This window comes from Pocillopora damicornis, chromosome 4 (genome assembly GCF_964200805.1).
Source record: "Pocillopora damicornis chromosome 4, jaPocDami1.2, whole genome shotgun sequence".
Lineage (NCBI taxonomy): Eukaryota > Metazoa > Cnidaria > Anthozoa > Scleractinia > Pocilloporidae > Pocillopora > Pocillopora damicornis.
In genome coordinates this window covers 23,454,255-23,474,227 of record NC_142673.1, presented here as the reverse complement: position 1 = coordinate 23,474,227, position 19,973 = coordinate 23,454,255, and the positions used below count along the sequence as shown (strand labels likewise).

The 19,973-nt window shown below is 39.4% G+C and overlaps 2 protein-coding genes and 1 long non-coding RNA gene across 5 annotated transcripts; 1 reads left to right on the top strand and 2 right to left on the bottom strand.

The window, feature by feature from the left end:
• The first annotated feature begins 1,173 nt into the window (after positions 1 to 1,173).
• LOC113683481 (uncharacterized) lies at positions 1,174 to 18,224 on the top strand. Of its 3 annotated transcripts, none has more exons than XM_089203271.1 (6): positions 1,174 to 1,332; positions 3,321 to 4,298; positions 5,764 to 5,856; positions 7,471 to 7,558; positions 13,637 to 13,774; positions 13,919 to 18,224. In XM_089203271.1, exons 2-6 carry the CDS (start codon positions 3,351 to 3,353, stop codon positions 17,341 to 17,343), a joined length of 4,692 nt encoding a protein of 1,563 aa, XP_089059397.1. In that variant the 5' UTR covers positions 1,174 to 1,332; positions 3,321 to 3,350; the 3' UTR covers positions 17,344 to 18,224. The 3 variants fall into 3 exon arrangements, with proteins under 3 accessions (XP_089059397.1, XP_027056528.2, XP_089059396.1); XM_027200727.2 differs by lacking the exon at positions 1,174 to 1,332 and adding an exon at positions 2,504 to 2,600; XM_089203270.1 differs by lacking the exon at positions 1,174 to 1,332 and having other exon boundaries at positions 2,815 to 4,298.
• Positions 1,475 to 9,195, bottom strand: LOC149047313 (uncharacterized). The gene is made up of 2 exons (XR_016185713.1): positions 9,009 to 9,195; positions 1,475 to 2,290 (listed from the first exon to the last, which is right to left on the bottom strand). It is a non-coding gene; the product is annotated as an uncharacterized LOC149047313 (long non-coding RNA).
• LOC113683525 (protein FAM221B) lies at positions 18,124 to 19,941 on the bottom strand. Its single transcript, XM_027200779.2, has one exon. The coding sequence runs from the start codon at positions 19,939 to 19,941 to the stop codon at positions 18,829 to 18,831; it is 1,113 nt and encodes a 370-aa protein (XP_027056580.2). The 3' UTR covers positions 18,124 to 18,828.
• Between the last annotated feature and the right edge of the window lie 32 nt (positions 19,942 to 19,973).

Genomic DNA, 19,973 nt, shown 5'->3' with positions numbered 1-19,973 from the left:
ATTGTAACTTATAACAGTAAGCGTTATTTTTTTCAAGCATGAAACGTCAGCCGAGTTTTCATCCCCTCTCACGCCGTCGACTACTGTGCTGCTGTTTTCCGCGCTCCCACCAAATACCTCATTGAGACATCTCCATTTAGAGGGGATGATGAAAAATTGGTCCAAAGCTGAAGATGTTTGAAGCAGGATCACTTGCCATGGGTTTAAAAATGTGGGGGCTCCTCTGATTTGGAAGCAAATGGGCTACTGATGGGGTGTCACCAGGTTGTTCGGCTACACCCTACTGGAATGAAAAAAGTATTTGTCTCGCGCTATTGTTATTACACCCGCTCAAGGCCAGATGTGCACTCAGCGGGGTGCTTTTTGGAACAAGAGGACTCTTAAGTCATTGTATTTAACAATAAAGCAACTTATGGGAAAATTAATAACGGAGCTAATGGGTAACTGAGCTATGAAGCGACCCGGCTTGTAAGCGGACAGAACGAGAAATGCAGCCATTAGACAGCAAATTTTGACATATTGTTTTTAGATACGATTGAAGGGATATTGGTATAATTTGTGGCCGATTTGTGATTTTGGACATTAGTGGCTGTTTTGTGATTTTGGACAGTAGTGGCCGATTTGTGATTTTGGACTGTAGTGGCCGATTTTTAATTTTAGTGGCCGGTTTGCGATTTCGGGCATTAGGGGCCAATTTTGATTTTGGATTAGAGTGTTTGGTCAATAGTGGCCGATTTGTGATTAAGGTGTTTCTTTATTTTGTATCGCTGTTACGACGTAAGAAATTTGAAGCATGAAGCCTGTATCGAGCCAGCCACAATTATTGGACACCCTGTATCAAACGGACAGTAGCCGTGCGATCACACGGTCTTCTGTCGGAAGAGCCTGATAAAGTAGCTGTGACCGACTCTTACGCTGCTTCACTGCCGTGATTCTCTAATACAAAGATTACTTGATCGCAGGTGAAGTGGACACTGGCACCAAAGTTATGCGTATTTGTTGACTGAAACCTTTATCAGGTGGACAGGTCAATGGAAAATTCGAGTTTCATTTTTATCCGATTAAAGTTTATGAGATTAAATATTCTCTACTTTAAGACGTTTATTCTGGTAATTAACTGATATTCTATCCACCCCAAACATCTAGAATCGAAAGGTCCTCCCTTTTCTCTCTTGGGGTTTCACAGTAAATAACTAGTACTAAATCCTGCAGGTGAACGCTTGAAAGAGGTCTCGACATAGAGTAGTCGTTTGTAAGGGGAGAGTTACGCCAAAGAGAGATTGATTCAAAAAGGGCAGATATGGATTAGTACATGGAAGATTAAGGAGGACGGTGAGTGATAAAATTCAGTTATTTAGGGTAAACTTATTACAATATGCTAACCGAGAAGTAAGTCCCTAATGAATTTTTAAGAGTTCTTGCTTATCCAGAAAACTAACATGACTGACACAAAAGCTAACAACATCTTCGAACGTCATTGTTCACGTTTTATTGATATTTTCTAGATGTGTTAACGACATTTAAACAAAAATAGCAATTACTTATATTGGCTGGTTGAGTTTTGTGCCAATTGATGAACCTCAGTGATTTGATATATCACGCACCAATCCTTGGGTATGTTTGAATGAAACTGAGTAGGATTTGCTATTCGATGGTAACTAGAAAAACCTTGTGTGTGAAGTTTTACATGTAATCTGTTCCAAAAGTGGTCTTAAATCAAGAAGGAAAAATTGTCAACCAAAAAACGGAAAAAACAGCCAATATATTGGCTTGACAAGGAATCGCACGGAACCTCTTTGAGCTCTGACGTCATGCTTTGTGACGTCCTTACACTTCCTCCATTAAGGAGGATCTTTCCTTCTGACCGCAAAACTGCCTCCTCGTCTCAAAAGTTTATACCTTTTTTTAAAGATTTTGTTTCGTCGTTCATTTTAATTCCTAGAGGTACACGAAACTGAAAAAATAGAAAAATGAAAAATGACCTCATAATTCTGAAACTGAAGTCCGTAGCATGTGTTGGATTCGATCCAAGGAAATTTTCCCTTTCTATCATTTGTGACTGTAAACTCTGGCGCTATTCACTTTCGGTTGATGACAATAAATTACTGATCTTGAATTAGTAAAATGACGTAATAGTTAACATAAATAATTCCCTGGTGTCAGAATTGTATTTTTGGCAAGACTTCAATCCGTAATCAGGCGCCTTCGTCAATTGTTATGTAACCAGACAATAGAAACGTAGGAGCGCCATAAGGATCCTTTAAGATTGCTTCACATGGAAATTCCCAATCTGAAAAGAAAAAAGAAAACCCAAAGAAATTAAATAACTCGAGAAATACTGAGGTATACCACCAAAGGTAACTAGTTGTTACACTGTAGTAAAATTACAAAATCATGTCAACTGCAAAAGACATAATTAAAAACTGCCCATCGAGAGGTTATGTTTCTGAAATCGTACTGTCATTTCCGTTTGCTTCATTTCCGGTTTGCCTTCGAAATACCCATTGTTTCCGGTTGAAAGAACGCGATGATCTGTTCTTCTTCAGACTGTCGAGCGTAAGACTGGTCCTTCAAGACCTTCGAAGAGAATGATCTCTCGGGTAACGAACTGAACAGCTAACTATGCATGTTTAATAAGTCTTGTTATGACTATGTAAGTTGACAGTTTATAAAGGGCTGTGATACCGCAGAGCAGAGAGGAAAAAAAGTTTCCTGTGGAAGCTTCAGCGTTTTGAAATATTGAAGCAGATAAGTTCTAATTTCGTCCTAGAGCTACTTTTGTTATCGACGATAGCAATGATCTCAATTGATCTATTTTTGTTGTCGACTATTCTTCGGAACGCATAGCTCTAATGCTATTCAATTTAGGATATTATTCCAAACCTTTTAACGCCGTGAAACAACTGAATAAATTGTTTTGTGCCAATACAGTATCGTTACGCCAAACTATCGCAGGACTATAAATAGATTGGTTGTGTGGTTCAAGTGCTTATTAGCTGGAATTTTTTCTGTTGATATTTCCCGTAACCAATTTTCTCGAGGGAATTAATATGGTAGACGGTGCATGAAATCGGGAAGAAAAGAAAACATCGCTTAACCTCTCCTGTCATTAAGATTATTTAATATTCCCGCCTGTGGGAATTATTAAACAGTCTTGCCGTGGGTTCTGCTACGAACGCTGCTAGTTTATATTCACGCAAGCGTCGAAATGAACGTCGCGACGTGATTGTAAGTGCGGGATTGTGTAACTGCGTGGAAGTTAAGTCGAAGGATTAGATCTGAAACTCACCCTATTATGGTTTTTTGATCAAATTTTTAAGAGGGTTACCGGAAACCCAGACGACTGAACGATGATCACCGTGGCGCAAGAAGAACGTGCTGTGACTGTAACTCCTCGAAACAGAGCTAACTTTCGAAGGCTCAAAACCAATAGCATACAGAGTTATAAACGATGGGAAAAAGAGAACGAACTTCTGTATGCCATGATGGAAGACGAGAGCGAATGGCTGGCAAAGTTATTTCCCGATGTTGTTATAAGTCCCGACTTTTTTTTCTACGCTTTGGAAGATGGTTCACTACTCTGTCGACTTGCGAACTACATCCAAGAGAAAGCGGAGACCCACTCTCGGGAGCGAAAAATCCCAGTACCAGGGAAAAAATTTCGTTATCACACAATGGGAAAATGCAACAAAGAAATCAAACTCTTTAAGTCAAGGGAGAATGTGCAACAGTTTCTAACGTGGTGCCGAAGTCATGGTATTCCCGAAGCCATCCTGTTCGAATCGAACGACGTTGTCCAAGTAGACGATTACCGAGAGGGCTGCAGAGGTATCATAATTTGTCTCATGGAAATTGTCAGAAGGACAGCTAAGTTTGAACTCGACGAGCTTCCCCAGTTAATTCAAATGGAGAAAGAAATCGAAGAGGACGAGGCTATGAATGATACGGATGTATCGGACGAACAAGGGCAAATTTTGAACGTGGAGCAAATAAACATGAGTGAATTTGACAACCTTGAAGTACAACAGACAGATCAGCCAGAAATCCAAAGCCCTAGTTCTTTAGACTCGGATTCTGGAGTTGACTCTGTATTTGATCTAGAAGAGGGGGACAGCGCAGCGTCTCGTTTGACGGAGTTTTCTGTGGAAGAGGAAACAACGAGAGCCACAGCCGTGGTAGGAAAACAAACTCCATTGAAACCAAAAGATCGAAAAAGTTGTCCGAAAATTCAGAAAAAAACTGATGAACTTTCTTCTCTACTTGATAGCAAAGGACCAAAATCGGAGTTAGATAAACAGGTAAGCATCTATGCCTATTTCACGTTAATTTTCACGTAACAAAATTTTGAAGGACTCCTAATTAACTATTCCACGGAAGAAGAATTGACCCGAGGGTTTTCATTATGACAACTTCAAGAAAGTGTTTGCAAACATCCATTCAGGCGTTTACTTAGTAGGGGGTGCAATTCCGCCGCTATATACCAATTAATATGGTCATAATATTGCGACGAAATATTTTTTAAAGCAAGAAGTTGAAACAAAATTGAGTAGTTTTATCAATATCGTTTTCGATATGAATACTCGTCAATCCACGAATTATGCAAATATACTCTGTTTATGTTGATCGACTGAAGATAACGGTGCTCATATTACATTTCTACGCACGTTTCGTCTGAAAAGTACAGTTGTTAGATTCAGAGTTTAATCTACTTTTCTCAAGGATCTAGATTACAGCCGTAATAAGCTTGAAAACAAAACAGTTTGGTGTTGGATGAAATAATTGCTATTTAAAGTGATACTAAAATGGCTAGCATATACAATAAATTAATTTCACATTGAATATAATTTGGCTAAGCAAGGACATCTGTCTCCTCAGGGCAGCCAGCAGATGGCTTAATTTTATTAAACGGTAATTTTAAACGACTGATATGATCGTCTGTGTCAAGAGTTTAGGTTTCTCTCCGTGAATTTGTTGACAACAAGACTTCTAGCGCCCGTGGAAACCAGTTAAATGCATTTTTAAATAGAATCTTCCGATTAGAAATCATTTGAAATGCAGCTGAGAGAAAAGATCACGCTAACTACGCATATCAAGTTTTTCCAAACAACGCGAAAATTTTGTTAGAGAAGGGTTTTGTAGAAGTGATATTACAGAAATTTAGATGCACGGTAGGTGGTTTTCTTTCTTAAGGAAAACAATAAACTATTTGCATAAGAATAGCCGAAACCATTTAATTTTTGGTCGCATACATTTGTTTAAGAGCAGTTTTGCATGTCTAGTAAATATTGTTTCTCCCGCCCGAAGAAAAGCCTTTGATCCGTAGAAGAATTAATTGAATATGACATTTAATGAAATGAATATAACGATTCTTGGATCACGAATAGAATAATCACCGCTATTTTCTAATGTTTCATAGGTGGGGATAAAAAGTTAATCCACAGCTTAATTTTAATACATATTACTACATAACTATACAAATGTAGCACAGTGAGGTGTACCTCTACTTCTACACATATTTGACATCTTAGTATTTTTCTTTGATAAATCAATTCAAAGAGCACTCCTTGCTTGAATGAAATCACACCAAAATCAATTATTTTTTAATTTATAATACTACATATACATGTATATTTCTGACACTGGAGTAAGGAGGGAGAGTTGATTCCTAAATTCTGGGAAAGTTGAACTTTTCAAAATTTCTTACAGTTTTTATGTGCAACATTTCTTAATTATGGACCCTGTTCTTTCTACACAATAACACAGGTGTGCAAGCTTGCTCAAGATTATGACATAAAAGTTGTTCACCGACTGAAGGAAGGAAAATACATTATTCTTGGAAGAATCATGTTTGTTCGTGTAAGTGGAGCTCAGTTTAACCCTTTGACTAGCATCTAATTTCTTGTTACATTATCACCCCAAAATCACACATTGAGGTCACAGGAATAAGGGAAATGATCCTCAACTAAAGAAGCTCCTGATTTATAAACAAATTCTCCTTGTCAGCAATTTAGGAAATGTACAGACAACAGCAAGGAGAATATGCATTCTGATGTTAGGGTGTAAACGGGTTATGGAGTTTCCTTGATAGATGTGTGTTTCACAAAATAAATGGATCTAGAGAGGTATATGTCCAGGAAGTAGGGGGTGTAAATTAGGTTTAAAGTTTTTAATTAAAGGAGGGGAAAATCAGCCTTGTAATAACAGAAAATCTTTTATACTGATTTTTAGTCTGGCCGGGCATGTGGGTTACTTTGCCATCTAGGTGAGGAATTGGGATCAGTGGAATATTGGGGAAGCTGATTATGGCTTATTTTGGTGTTTCTTTGTGTAGTGATGTACATGAAAAAATTATATGTTTCTGATGGGCTGAAAATGAGTGCATTCTAATGTTATATGAGTGCAAAGTTGTAACATGAGTGCAAATTACAGTAAGAGCACACACGCTTTCAAAATTTCCTTCATCTTGACTTTCTGTGATGTTTTTTCATGTATGTTACGGTAATAAAATTATTTCTCCTGCAATTTGGTGTAATAAGCACTTGTAAATTTTTAAAGACTACAAATTGCACTTGCCCTATGAGCTTATGCAATTTTGTTGTCTTTGAAAAACTTACTTATGCTTATTGACACCAAATTGCACTTGAAATGATGTTATTACCTATATTAACAAATGTTACTTTAGAAAAGGGTAATTAAGTATTATCAACTGAGTTATTGGTGTAAATTGGCCACTGTAAAGAGTTTCAAAGCTGACATCTTGAGCATTGGCCTTCATCAGAGCGAATGATGAAAGGCTAATGCTCAAAATGTCAGCCTTGAAACTCTTTACGGAGGCCAAGTTGCATTATCAACTCAGTTAATGATACTTAATTACCCAGTGATATTCTCCCACTGATGCAGCACCACAGTTTCTTTAAAATGGAGAGAGTACGGTTGTAGTAGTTAAGGAATAATCCCTCCTGGTATGGTAAATTAGGGGTTATCATAGGTGCTGAAGAAGGGGAAGGAAAGATGTAGGAGAACACATGAGGAGGGGGGGGGAATTGTTGTATTCCTATTTCATGCTTTTTTTTGTTTATACCACACAATAATAATAATAATAATAATAATAATAATAACTTTATTTAAGTGTCAGTGTATTTTAGCACTGCTGTGCTAATTGGGGACACTGTAAATAAGGAAACAAATATCGTAAATGAACAGAAACTCGTTAAAAACCCCAACTGGTAGGAGGCAGACCAGTTGGCTATTTACAAAGCGTGCAGGAGTTGAATTTGGGGCCACCGAAGACAAATCCATCCAGTGGCAGGGAGGAGGACTTGAACCCGGTACCTCCCGCTTACAAGTGCAGCGCCCTAACCACTAGGCCACGCTCGCCTCCTAAACAACCCACCCAGTCAGTCAATTTTGGTGATAAGTAATTCCTAATTTATCATGTTTAAGGTCTTGTTATCATCAATTTAACTGTAGATGTTGAATGATCACATGTTGGTACGTATTGGTGGAGGATGGGATACTCTTGAACATTACCTAATGACTCATGTGCCTTCCAAGCAAGGTAAGGAAGCTTGATTATGATAATAATAACAAGTAATCAAAAAGTTAAATTATTTCTAATTTTATCCTTGCTATTTTCTGATTTCAAAGCCATTTGTAAAACTTTTTAAGCTTTTGAAGTTTATATTGTTGTTTGCTATTTTCCAAATACATGAAACTGAGTTTCACACTTAACAAGGTGGGATAGTCACAAATAAATTAACAGCTGACATGAGTTGTGACTGATTGAAAGGTAAATAATCTTAAAATCCATTTTTGGTGATCTTCCACATCAAGAAGCCAATGCCAAGAGAAGAATGGAAAATAGAAAAATAAATTTCTCCATTTGATACCTTTTATCTTGTGTTTGTTGCTCTGTTGCCTTTGATTTCGCCACATGCCAGAAAAGCTGCAAGCTTAGTAGGCTAGGAAACCATTCTAATCACCTGTCTGAAAACTTATTGGCTACCTGGTAATGACTTATGAGCATATGCCTTAATGCACACAATGACTGTAAAGCTTACTTACATAGATGGAGTATTTTTAAGTTTTAAAATATTTTGAGTGACTTTACATTTGAAAAATATTGAAAGGTACAAGACTTGACTACAGGTTTAAATGAATGCTTTAAACTTCAATATGATGGAAGACATCTTGATGAAATGGACTAATATAATATCATGGTTGTCATAGCTAAGGGTAGAGGAGGTCCAGCATAGGTTAAAAAAAAAATCATGAAACTCTTGAGCAAATATTTGAAATGATGACGTTATTCTCTGGTAAAGAAAGTCTTAGGTCCAAGTGACTATCGACCTGCTAATTGAGGAACAAACACTAAATAAACAGTGAACTCATGAACAAAGTAAATCAAAAATTATATGACTCCCACATTTATTTAAGGCAAAAGAACCAACTCAGTTCAGGTATAGACTGAAAGGAATGAACATGGTAACATGCTATGGCAATTCGATGGTTCCTACTGAAAGCTTTCGAACATCATTAATTGTACCGAGACATGAATATAAGCCAAAGTTTAAAGCTTAAAAAATAATTAGAGTGAGGTTATATTTTTAGCTCTTAGTCATTATTGTGAGTTTCTGGAAGATTCCTTGTCAGTTATATCATTCAACAGCAATGAATGAAGAATATCGATTGTACATATTATTGTTGTTTTCAAATCGTGCTCCAAATTTTCCTCAACTGTAGCTGTCGCTGCCATTCCCTTCAGGAATATAATTATTTTGAGGACATAAGATTGTACAGTACAGTACAAAGGTCTTGCATGGCTGACTCCTCTGTTACTTAATATTGGAGTTGACTTCGAATATTGCGTCAGTTGTTAGGGTCGATTGAAAAGTTTAAATGCAAATTCAAGAAAAAAATTTAAGAAAAAAACGCAATTTTATCTTGGGTCGCAATACTTTGACTCTTTCTCAGGGAGATTACAGGTGAGTTAAGGTAGGGTTACCAACCTTTAAGGCTTTCCGAGAGTTAAAGCATCATCGAATTCCTCCTTTTGGATTCTGTCTTTGAGTTTGACATTTTTTTCGTTGTCAAAAATATCAAAATATTTTGTGCAACATTATCAAGCGAAGTAGCTACGCGAGACATTCAAAATCTTGTCACTCTGACAGCACAGAACTAGCGACCCTCCGAGGCAAATATTGTGATTTGCATACCAGCTGATTCAATGAGTTCGTCCGCTCGAAATAAACATCACCCTGACAGCTTTTGTCATTCTCATGTTCTGATTGGCTGATATGCCGCACACACCCTCAAGTTGTCAATTTTTTTGTCTGACTCGCCCAAAGATTGCTTCGATTACTCCTGATCAATCATAAACTCGTTATTCATTCGCGAGTGTCGCGACAGCCACTGTGGAACTTTTTGGTGACTCACTCCTTCCTCACTTTTTGTCGCATCTTTCCCAACAAGTGTTTCCTGGTTAGATCGCATTTGAAGGTAAATTTGCTCTCGTTAAGATCTTAATGTTTTTATTCATGCATTGCGTCTCGTCTCATCAGATGCTTTGTGATCTTGGTTTTGTCTGAGCCATGATAAAAATATCTTGTATGTTAAAGGAAAATCGAGTCAAATCGTCAGAATTGTTTGATTGTGAGACGCACAGGCGCCAAAAGGGGGTCGATGTTAAAATTAAGAAAAAAATACACAAACTTGAAGTTTTGCGGTACTTCGTTGGCGAGAACATTACATCAGCATCCTAGGACGTACAATACCAACGCCATATGCAAGCACAAATCATCCGCGATCGGAATATCGGGCGTTTGATCGAGGCTTCTATCGAGTCATCTACAAAGTCCTCTGAAGCAAGCCGTCTGTGCATGTTCAAAACAGAAACTGAAAACTAGTTCGTTGCATGTGTATGAAATCTGTTACGTTTAAATTTGCCTATTTATAAGAATTTGACAGTTCTCGCTGACAGACCACGCTGCCATGCCTAAAACTGAAAATACAAGGCGTGAAACTTTTAAATTCTCAGTCATCTCTCGTCGTTCGGATTTTTGAACTTCGAACACTTGATCAGTGTAACGAGTGCTAATTTATGTTTTTGCGAGCGCTTTCGTTTTTTTTCTTCTCGTTGTGTATATTACCATTTTAGTTCTGGAATGCCGCTAGCAATCCCTGACCAAGTCGCCAGCTAGGTTCAAAACAAATTCACGGCATGTTCATTTCTGTGTAAGTTTCGCTTTGACAAGCATGCGTTAGAGACGAGGAACCTTTGAGCAAAAAAAAAAATTGCGTAGTTATCACTATGTATTTCGAAGTATTGTCACTTGGTTCGAATGATTACTCAACAATGTACTCTTATGTAGGAAACTATCCAATTTGAACAGTATTACTTTTGACGGAGTAAACGAAATTAATTAGATCTCTGAGCTGTCATACGCATGAATTGTACTGTGTTCAATATAAGACCAATTTGCGTGACAGAATTTTTTACACATCTGATAACATTCTGTTGATAAAAAGGTAGAATCAATTTGAACGAAAGTACACAAATTATGTTCTTGTCACAGTGATATTGACATCAATGTACTGCAATAAGTACAGATTTTAAGGATCTATTTAAAGGTCATGCTTTTTCCCCCAAGCAAAATGTTTACTTGGGAAAATTTAGACTCAAGTTACCGATTGAAATTATCTCTCGAATGTGGGGTCAATAACCAGCAGTATTTACTGATTTCAATAAATGGCCACACCCTGACAGCTTTTTACTGATAGTGTTTCAAAGGAGGTCTCATGGTTAAGTCCCACTGTTGTGAATAGACAACTAATTTGCATTGGACCAGTTAAGACTTTTTCCACTGACATTCTTGGCACTGCTAATATTTAAATTAAAGGTTATTTCACAGACTGGTATATTTTCTGTTGAAGGTTGTCTTAGGACTGAGTTACAAAACATTTCAAGAAAATGAAAATAATGTGTAGGTTGAAATTTATGTGATGTTGAAAAAACAAATTTTTCCTGAGTAACTACCTCCACAAACCCACTAATCATTTATAACATGAAATCAGTTTACTGGCCTAAAGGCCCATACTGCCCAAGTTTGGTTGATCTAGACTGCTTACATAATTTTTTTTTCTTTTTCCCTAAGCAGTCATAGAATACTTTACTATTAAGTAACATATCCCTGGATGGTTAACAGAAATGGATTATTAATTGAGAAACATATAATGAAAAGAAAAACACCACATTGTTTTATATTGTTTTTCTAAAAAAACTAGTGACAGAAAATGAAATTATTCACAAATATTTTCTTATAAGTTCCACAAAGTCACCCTTGATTTTCTGCAATAGATTGAATGGTTCTTATTTCATAATATTGGACAACTATGAAAACCTCATGCTGAGTGAATCCCTAAGATGATTTTGTAATACATTGTTGAGAGCCCCCATTGCTTAAATGACCTCTTAACCCTTTTGCTTCCAAGATCTCATCAGTAATTCTCCTTACTATCTGCCACACAATTCTTATGGTGTTAGTTTGGAGAATTTGGTATTGGATCAACTTGTAGTCCCTTGACTGAGTTTTCTTCTTTATTCTCCTCACTTGTCTGCTTGATATTGCATTGACACTGTAAGGAGAAATTCTCTCTTGGTCAATCATGGGGAGTAAAAGGGTTAATTATTGGGCCATATATTTGTAACTGAGAATCTTATTTTGGTCATGAGTGGCTTAGACTTAACAACCCTTTGGTTTCCATGGAAGATGGGATGACTCAGTTGTTAGTGTGCTGAAATATCAGTCAAAATATTGGGCTGAGTCATTGTGTTGTGTTGCTAGGTGAGGCACTATACTGTCACAGTGCCTCTCTACACCTGTACCTAAATGGGTGCAGTCAAACCTCAGTTATCCAGACTTGAGGCAACTGGGCTTAATACTCTGGATAATCAAGAGTCCAGATAAACAAAAATATGTATACAAATGTTTGTAGATAATAGGACCAAATAGGCAAGTTCAGGTAATCAAAAAATCTGGATAATGGAGGTCAGGTTAATCAAGGTTTGACTGTACCAACAAACTGAAGCTTAATGACATGGGAGTAGGGGGTGGGTAACCCTGTAATGCACTTGAACCTATGTAACGAGTGGAGTTGTAGTTCTCCCAATTTTTTCTGGTGGCAGGGACTGAATTAAACCTTGGCAGGCCTTTTGGTTCTACTCTGACTTCACCTTTATAACAGTTGGTTAGTTAATTGAGATAGCTTCTCAGGAAAAATTGTGTAATTGTAAGGTTCATTTTAATTTTCAGTTTCTTGAATGATTTGTATATTAGTCCTAAAAATATTTTTTTATTGTTAAATAAAACTAATTGAAATTTCTCTGTAATGGTTAGCATTTAAGTAACTTTCCATTCAAAGGGACCACTGACATAGTATATAAGGAAAAGAGTTGAATAACGTCTGGATTGGGTTTGAGTTTCACCCAATTATGAAATCTTGGGATATCTTCAGATCTTGGATGATTTGCATGTTTGCAAATTATGTGTATTAAGATTATTACCTTTAGTTCTCTTCTTTTATTGTGTAAGTTAGTTTGGTAAGAGGTTTTCTTTGTATTACTTACTAAATTGCCTCAATTCGACATTCTTAATCTTTTCTACAAATTTGTTTTGTTTCTCTTGTTTGTGGAAGGTTACAGGATTTTATTGCGTGCTGCATAGGGCTAATTTGTATTTAATTTGTGTGTATTTGTTAAAAACCGTCTGCCTAATTATTTATCATAAATTGTACAGAGCAGAATTCAGCGCCTTGTTGTCTATTGTTCTTCATTGCTTGTATTTCGGTGGCTGACGGCTTAGAAATACATTTGAATGCGTCCGTAGAAAAACTATTAAGAAATTCAAAACCGCGATTAAAATTAATGAAGGAGGTAACTGAATGGATATTGGAGGCGTTTTAAATCTAAATTTAATGCTAAGGTCAATTTTGGTGAACAAAGTTTAGGTCAACTGTATAATGGAACAATCTCCGTTATATATATAAAAAAACTTTAAGGTTTGGCAGGCTGGGTTTTTTTCGGTAGCTTTGGTTCAAAAAGAATGTGTCACTGAGGTATAACGAGTGGCTCTATTTTGTCTCTGGTAGTCGGGTTGTTATATTTTTACATAATTTTAATGAAAATAACATGTTTTTCGTGCATTTTAATAAATGAACGTTCCCTCCCCTTTTTTATCGCTGTGTTTTGTCTGTTTTACAATGTTAGTGCATGATCTGTTTTACACCATTCTGATGACTCCTACAAAGGTACCTTTACGTGATTCATATCAGAAGCTGGAGGCTTTAGATGCAAACCACCGTTAATTTAAATATGATTGCGTGTTGTCGGCAACTGTAGCTTAATTCTCACTGCATGATATTTTGTTTATAGTCGCGATTTCTGGTTTGTGTCATTGAATAGAAAGGCATTCCAAAAGGGATACGCCATGTGGTTTTATTTACTCCATCCCGGATAGAGTGTAAATTTGTCGGCGGTTTCATTTGGGTGGAAGACAGCTGAGAGTAGCCTCCTCCTCTAGCTAATTGGTTTGACAATCACGAATATACATTTATTAAAAATACCGTTTGTGTTTTACAGCTCTTGAGAACTCTAGTGCTACACCAAGTTTTCAGTCTCCTACCAGTCCACGAAATTCCATATCGACAGGAACTGGATGCAGAAAGAGTTTGTTCGACAAGTTTAAGAGGAAAGAACAAATTGGAGTTATCAGTAGAGGTAAATAACTTCCATAAGGTACCCCTCAAACGAGCCGCAAGCATATACCAGTATTGTCTTATGCCATGTTTGAAAAATGTACATATCTGATGTAAAAAGGCTTTTTGTCTGTATGTATTAATATTTAATTTTTTCCGTCTCCAGACTCGCCAGTTTATTCCTCGCAAGGAAGCTTGAGTCATCCTTTGGCGTCTCAGTCGACACCAAATCTAAGAGAAAAGTCAAAAAAGTTGTCTGTTGTCGAAAGTGACAAGAAGGACATCACCGACGCCATTCGAAAGATCGAGTCATCCGTGTCACAGAACTTAGCTTCAAGGCCCGTTAGTTTCACAAGCAAGACTTTTCATCAACTGAAAAGTCGTTTTGACAAGGGAATCTTTGGATCCAGCAGGCGAACTTCATCTCCCGATCTTTCGGTAAAAGGAAAGAGGATATTGAGGCGTTTGAGCGACACTTCTGCAATGGCGGACATAGCAACCACGCTTTCTTTCGACAGGATGAACGAAGACCAACAGCAAATTACCAGTGCTAATAATAATGATGCCGATCTGAAACAACCGGAGTCCGGCGATGAAGCGTTCCCAGGGAAAACAACGGCGCCAAGAGAAGACTTATTCGGGAACGAAACTCAACAGAGCAACGTTATGCCACCCGAACAAATTGCCATGGACGACACCGACAGCTCAGAATCGCGAGGAGATCTACCTTCCACGGATCACGCAAACGATTCTAATTGGACTGGAGATTTGATAGGTGGTCCAGTAAACGGGAGCGAAAACTTACAACATGGTGATCAGGGGAAGACTTCAGTTGATGTTTCGTCGTTTGATCCTCTCGCACCGACAGGTGAGCAGGACCAACTAATTTCGACAGAAAATGTACCTTCGGAAGTAATCGAAGAGAGGCCAAAGGCTGCGGGCGATGTTGAAGACGATGCTGTGGTTGGCAATGGTCACCTTGAATTAGAAAGTGTTCCTGGGATTGTACACGAAACAGCAGAAATGCATGACGAGCTAATCACGATGGAAGCTGATGATAGCGCGCTGGAATTAACACCCCGGATTGACCTAGGTGATTTGTTAGCGGACTCCCAACCAGTAGAACAAGTCACACCGGAGTCGCAGGAATCCACAGTAGAGTCTTCACCTCCGTTTGAGCTAGGAGATCCCCGGGTGGACACAAAATCAATGGAAGCCGAGAAGGAAGGAGATTTTGTTGAGCCCTCGCCCACGGAGTACCAGATTTCTGAAGTTGAGGCCACGAATCCTTTTGAAGAAGTCACATCTGATAACCGGTTCGAAGGGAAGGACGTCCAAGATGTCCCCTCTATTGAAATAGATCCTGTTGAGGAATCTCCTAACCGGGAAGAAGCTACTCAGTTTGAAGAGCCAGCGCGTAACCAGGAATCTGCGGTCAATTCGGAAGGAGAGATTACCACTCCTGTGTTGGACGAAATCACCTCTGAAGAGCAGAGTCAGAAAGTAGTCGAGTTTTCTTATTTAAAGGAGGATGAAAGTATGGAGGAAACTTCGAATTCCAAGAACGAAGTAAGCTTTTCAGAAGAAGAAGCCAAACCTGCAGAACTTGAAGCCACGCCTATGATGGAAGAAGCTAAGTCTGTAGAGGCAGAAGTGGATACTGTAGGGGAAGAAGCTAAGATTGCTTTGGAAGACGTTCATTCCGTAGAGGAAGAATCTACGCCCACGAGCGAAGAAGTAACGCCTGTAGAAGTCGAAGCCAAGGTTACAGAAGAAGAAGTCAAGTCTCTAGAGAAAGGAGTGAAGCCATTAGAGATAGAGGCTAGGCCCGCAGATGTAGAAATGAAGACTGCAGAGGAAGAAGTAAAACCTGTTCAGAAAGAAGCCAAGCCTGCAGAGGTCTATGCTTTTATGTTTACCGACGAAGGAGTCGCGCCCGTAGAGGAAGAAACTAAGTCTACAGAGGAAGAAGTGAAGTCTTTAGAGGAAGGATTAAAGGCCTTAGAGATAGAGACCATGCCCGCGGAGATACGAATAAAGACGAAAGAGGAAGAAGGAAAGGGTGAAGTGGAAGATGTTCGTTCCATAGAGGATGAAGTCAAACCTGTTGAGAAAGAAGCCAAGCCAGTAAATATCTATGCTTTAATACCTACCGACGAAGGAGTCACGCCTGTGGAGGAAGAAGCCAAACCTTCAGAGGAAGAAGTCAAACCTTCAGAGGAAGAAGTCAAACCTTCAGAGGAAGAAGTCAAACCTTCAGAGGAAGAAGTCAAACCAGTTGAGAAAGAAGCCAAGCCTGCAAAAATCTATGCTTTACCAGCAGAAAAGAAGACGGGAAATATTACAAAAACAAAGCCCCAATCAGCTGGTGTAAAATCAGCCAAGTCTCCCACCAAAGCAACTCCATCAACAGGGCCAGCTGCAGTGAAAAAACAGCCAGGAGCCACAAAGCCTTTAAATGCAACATCTAAAAAAGATGTCAAAGCTCCAGCTACAAAAGTGCCAGCATCCAAGCCTTCTGTTGCTACCAAGGCGCCGGCGGCGAAGTCAACAGCCACCTCCCCAGGCACAAAGAAACCCGCTGGTAAAACGGCAGCATCTAAGGTAGATGAAACGAAGAAACCAGAGAGACCCAAAAGTGCTGCTACAGCTCGTTCACCGACAAAGTCTAGCGTCACTAGCACCACTCGACCTGTTAGTGCGGTGTCTAAGAAAGTTCCAGCTTCCACCACAAAACCACCTGCCCGCAAGACCCCTGGTGTAGATTCCACTGACTCCGGAACACCGAAAAGTGCACCAAAAACTAGTGCTGGTAGGCCAGCATCTTCCAAACTAACACAAGTTAGAACGAGTTCGCCTGCAACGAAGCCCACGGCCACAAAGCCAAGCCGACCTCAGAGTGCAAAGCCTAGCGACAAACCAGACGGTGCAACCAAGACGCCTACCTCGCGACCACAGAGTGCAAAACCAAAGACGACCACTACGACTACAACTACTGTGAAAAAGACAACTACCACCACTAAGACCGGCATTGCCCCTATGAAAACTACTACCACAAAAACTGTGAAAGAAGTTAAGAACGGCCCGGTCAAAACTTCCACTACAACCACTAGACCTACAAAACCTTCTTCGACACCCAAAACTGCTGCTAAGCCCACGACGACCAACTTAAAATCAAAGCCTGGTGTGAAAACCAGTACAGCAGGTGCGAAACCGTCCACAAAAGCTCCGCCCATGAAGAAAGAAGACGAGGCAAAAGACAAACAGAAACAGATAAAACTGGATGAACCCGAATCCAAGGAGGAAAAAGTAGTCGAGCTTGTTGCTACCGAAAAACAAAAGCCCCCTGAAATTGTCGAAGCTGTTTCAGAGGAGAGACCTATAGAAGGAAGTCCCGAAGAGAAATTGATTGAATTGACACCTGTTTCAGCCTACGAACAAGCTCCCCAGTCGGTCGAAGTCTCTTCGAAGGGCGTCGTCACACAGATCGTCTCGAGCCAAACGACGACTGTTGTTGAAGATGGCGAAGAAAAAACGACCACTACAACAACAGAAGAAACTGCCTTTGAACAGTTCGAGGGAGAAAGTTAAGGCTGTTAAGTACTTAGAACTGTAGAGGCGAGGAAATTCTAATTTTGTGAGGCCTTCATAGTTCCAGTCATGACAGAAAAAGGTCGAATCAGTCACATGAAAGGAACCAAGAACATTTGAATGAGACCACAGAAAGAACTAACTGATCTTACGCTGTATTTTTCTTGTTAAAACCATAAGAAGAGGTGTGAAGAAAACAATAATTTAATTTAAAAGAGAATGTTCAATTTTCAAAAGCAGCGTAAATTTTCTCAAGATCGAATCGTCGTTTTCTTTTTTAATTTTGAAACTTTCACAGTCTCTTTAGTTATGTCTTCGGAATCATGGGACTTTCTAATGTTTGAAACTCTTCTGATGGTTGTCCTGTGGTCATGTAATTTTATTAAGACGCGTTGTGTGAAAATTAAGGGGGTTTACTTTGTTCACAAAGGCAAACCTGACTAGTCTTAAGAGAGAAAAGTATCTAGAATTGTCTGTATTTATACCAAGATTTGCACAGCCTTTTCAAACGTGCCGTCTAGGTTCAACTTCTAAAGATTTTCACACGGAACATGTATTATAAGATGTTATGTGACATTTTCATAATCGGGGTGTTGTTGAAGAGTGTTCACTATTAGTCTTTCTGTGTGGGTGTTCTATTATCACAGTGTTCATCAATCGAATTGCAACTATTTAAGAAAATTAACATTTTTCAAATCGATTTAACTGAGACACTGGGTGACACACCAGTTATGTAAGAGAGCTTCAGAAACTGATAGGCTTGTGACAACAAGTGAGATAAAAATAGGGAAATAATGTATTTTGTGTTTTTGTAAATAATAGAGAAAAGAAAAGATTTCGTAACGTGAATCAGAGAAATAAAGACTTAATTTAAACAGCTATCTGTTAGTCTCTTGCGGTTTTGTTCAATCAAAGAAGACTGGTAGAGGGGAGAAAAAGAAGAATTTCGAAGACGGCATCCTAAATTAGCGTGTGTTTAGTACGAGTACGACTATGGTTAAGATTTTAAACTAGAGAGGCCAAATACCTCTCGGGTAGCCCCCCCCCCCCTCCCCCCCTTCCTCCTTTCCCCTCAAGCCACGCTCTTGGCTGAAAACTATGCGTTCGTCTTCAGCGCCCCTTGCTTAAAAAATTGCTGCGCAGGCCCAGTTACTTCGTTACAAAGTCAGATATAAATTTGCGAGAAAAAATTACATCTTAACTGCTGAGTAAAAGATGCCATCAGTATGCAAATTCTCCATACTGTTTTCTATAAATTTCCTGGAAAGCTGAAGAGAAAAATTCGTTTAACAATCAAGAGCTTCTTAAGTTGGCGAACTCTTCTTTTTTTCTTGAGACCTTAAGAGTGATTCAGGGGTAACATTATCGGTTAAATTAAATGCTACCCACTCCTGGGGGTGGAAGGTGCTATCTTGAGTGTTACATTTTAATTTTGGTTTAGTGTTCGTGTTCTGCGCGATTAACACTCGTGTACATTCTTTTAGGTTACCATTTAAATGGCGACTCTTGTGGCTTTGTGCCTCTGAGTCTCAATGCTAAATCTGTTGGTGTACTCTCTGGAATTGCGTTTGGACCGGAAGTCAGGGCTTTAAACTGACTATCGTCGTCCTCTCTTCCGGTCAACACCACGTCACGCAATTCCGGAAACTCGTGAAAGGGAAGGTACGCCTCGCCGTACGGCAAACCCGTTTCTTTTCTCATGGAGGTCGTTTCAAACGAGGTCTCATGCTCTTCCCAATGCCTATCGCATGCACAACAAAGAAAATTGGAGAAAAATTTGGAACATCCACAGCCCTTTACTCGGCATCTCCGCAGTCCGGTGGGTTGATGTTCTTCGTGGGTATGTTTACACTTGCATTTGGCTCGCCAGGTGCTTGGGTCGTATCCTGGACGACGTTGAAGCCAAAATTCACCTGCTTCTTCGGGACGGGACGGGATAAAGGCAAAAGCTTTGCACTCGCAGCGCGTCGCACGACAAGGGACCATCACACTCTTCCCGGTGTAACTTGCATGATTACTGAGGAGATGGCCACAAAAACACTTTGAACTTTTAGAGACGCGAATACAATCATGCTGAAAATCTTGACACCTCCATCCAATGTACACCCCACTCTGGATAGCATCAACAGCCGCCTCGCGTTCGGGATCAAACAGCTTCTTGACCCTTGGAGCAAAGTCGTCGCCGTGCATGGCTCGAGCCACTGGCAGCAACTCAGCCTTTGAAGCAGGGATGATTGGACGCATGGTATAACCCTTGGGTGTTAACATGCCTTTTGATTTCGGAACCACTGATTTCTGTTGCTTAGGGTGCTGAACAGTAACTTGCCGCTGCGATGATTGTCCCTCTCTTGGATTTAAATGCGGCGATTTCGGCATACCCGTATTTTTATGCTTGGTTAAAGGAGAGCTTGCAGCATATCTTGAGTAGCGATTCCCGGCAACTGGGCTCCGATCTCTCTGAATCGTAGATTTACCTTCGACGGAAGAGTCTCTCACCTCCAGGCTAAGACTACTGAGTGGTTTATTGAGCGCATCGGCCGATGGAGCAGGTTTTGATTTTCTGTTTTGTTTGGTTCTAGACGTTTCTGCGTACGCCATCTTGTGTAGCAACAAGGGTACGCGCGCAAGCG

Bases quoted from the DNA above. Each gene is read 5' to 3' on its own strand.
- LOC113683481 (XM_089203271.1), top strand. From the start codon at position 3,351: ATGATCACCGTGGCGCAAGAAGAACGTGCTGTGACTGTAACTCCTCGA. The intron at 4,299-5,763 runs GTAAGCATCTAT...ACAATAACACAG, and splicing joins AATCGGAGTTAGATAAACAG to GTGTGCAAGCTTGCTCAAGA. The intron at 5,857-7,470 runs GTAAGTGGAGCT...ATTTAACTGTAG, and splicing joins GAAGAATCATGTTTGTTCGT to ATGTTGAATGATCACATGTT.
- LOC113683525 (XM_027200779.2), bottom strand. From the start codon at position 19,941: ATGGCGTACGCAGAAACGTCTAGAACCAAACAAAACAGAAAATCAAAA.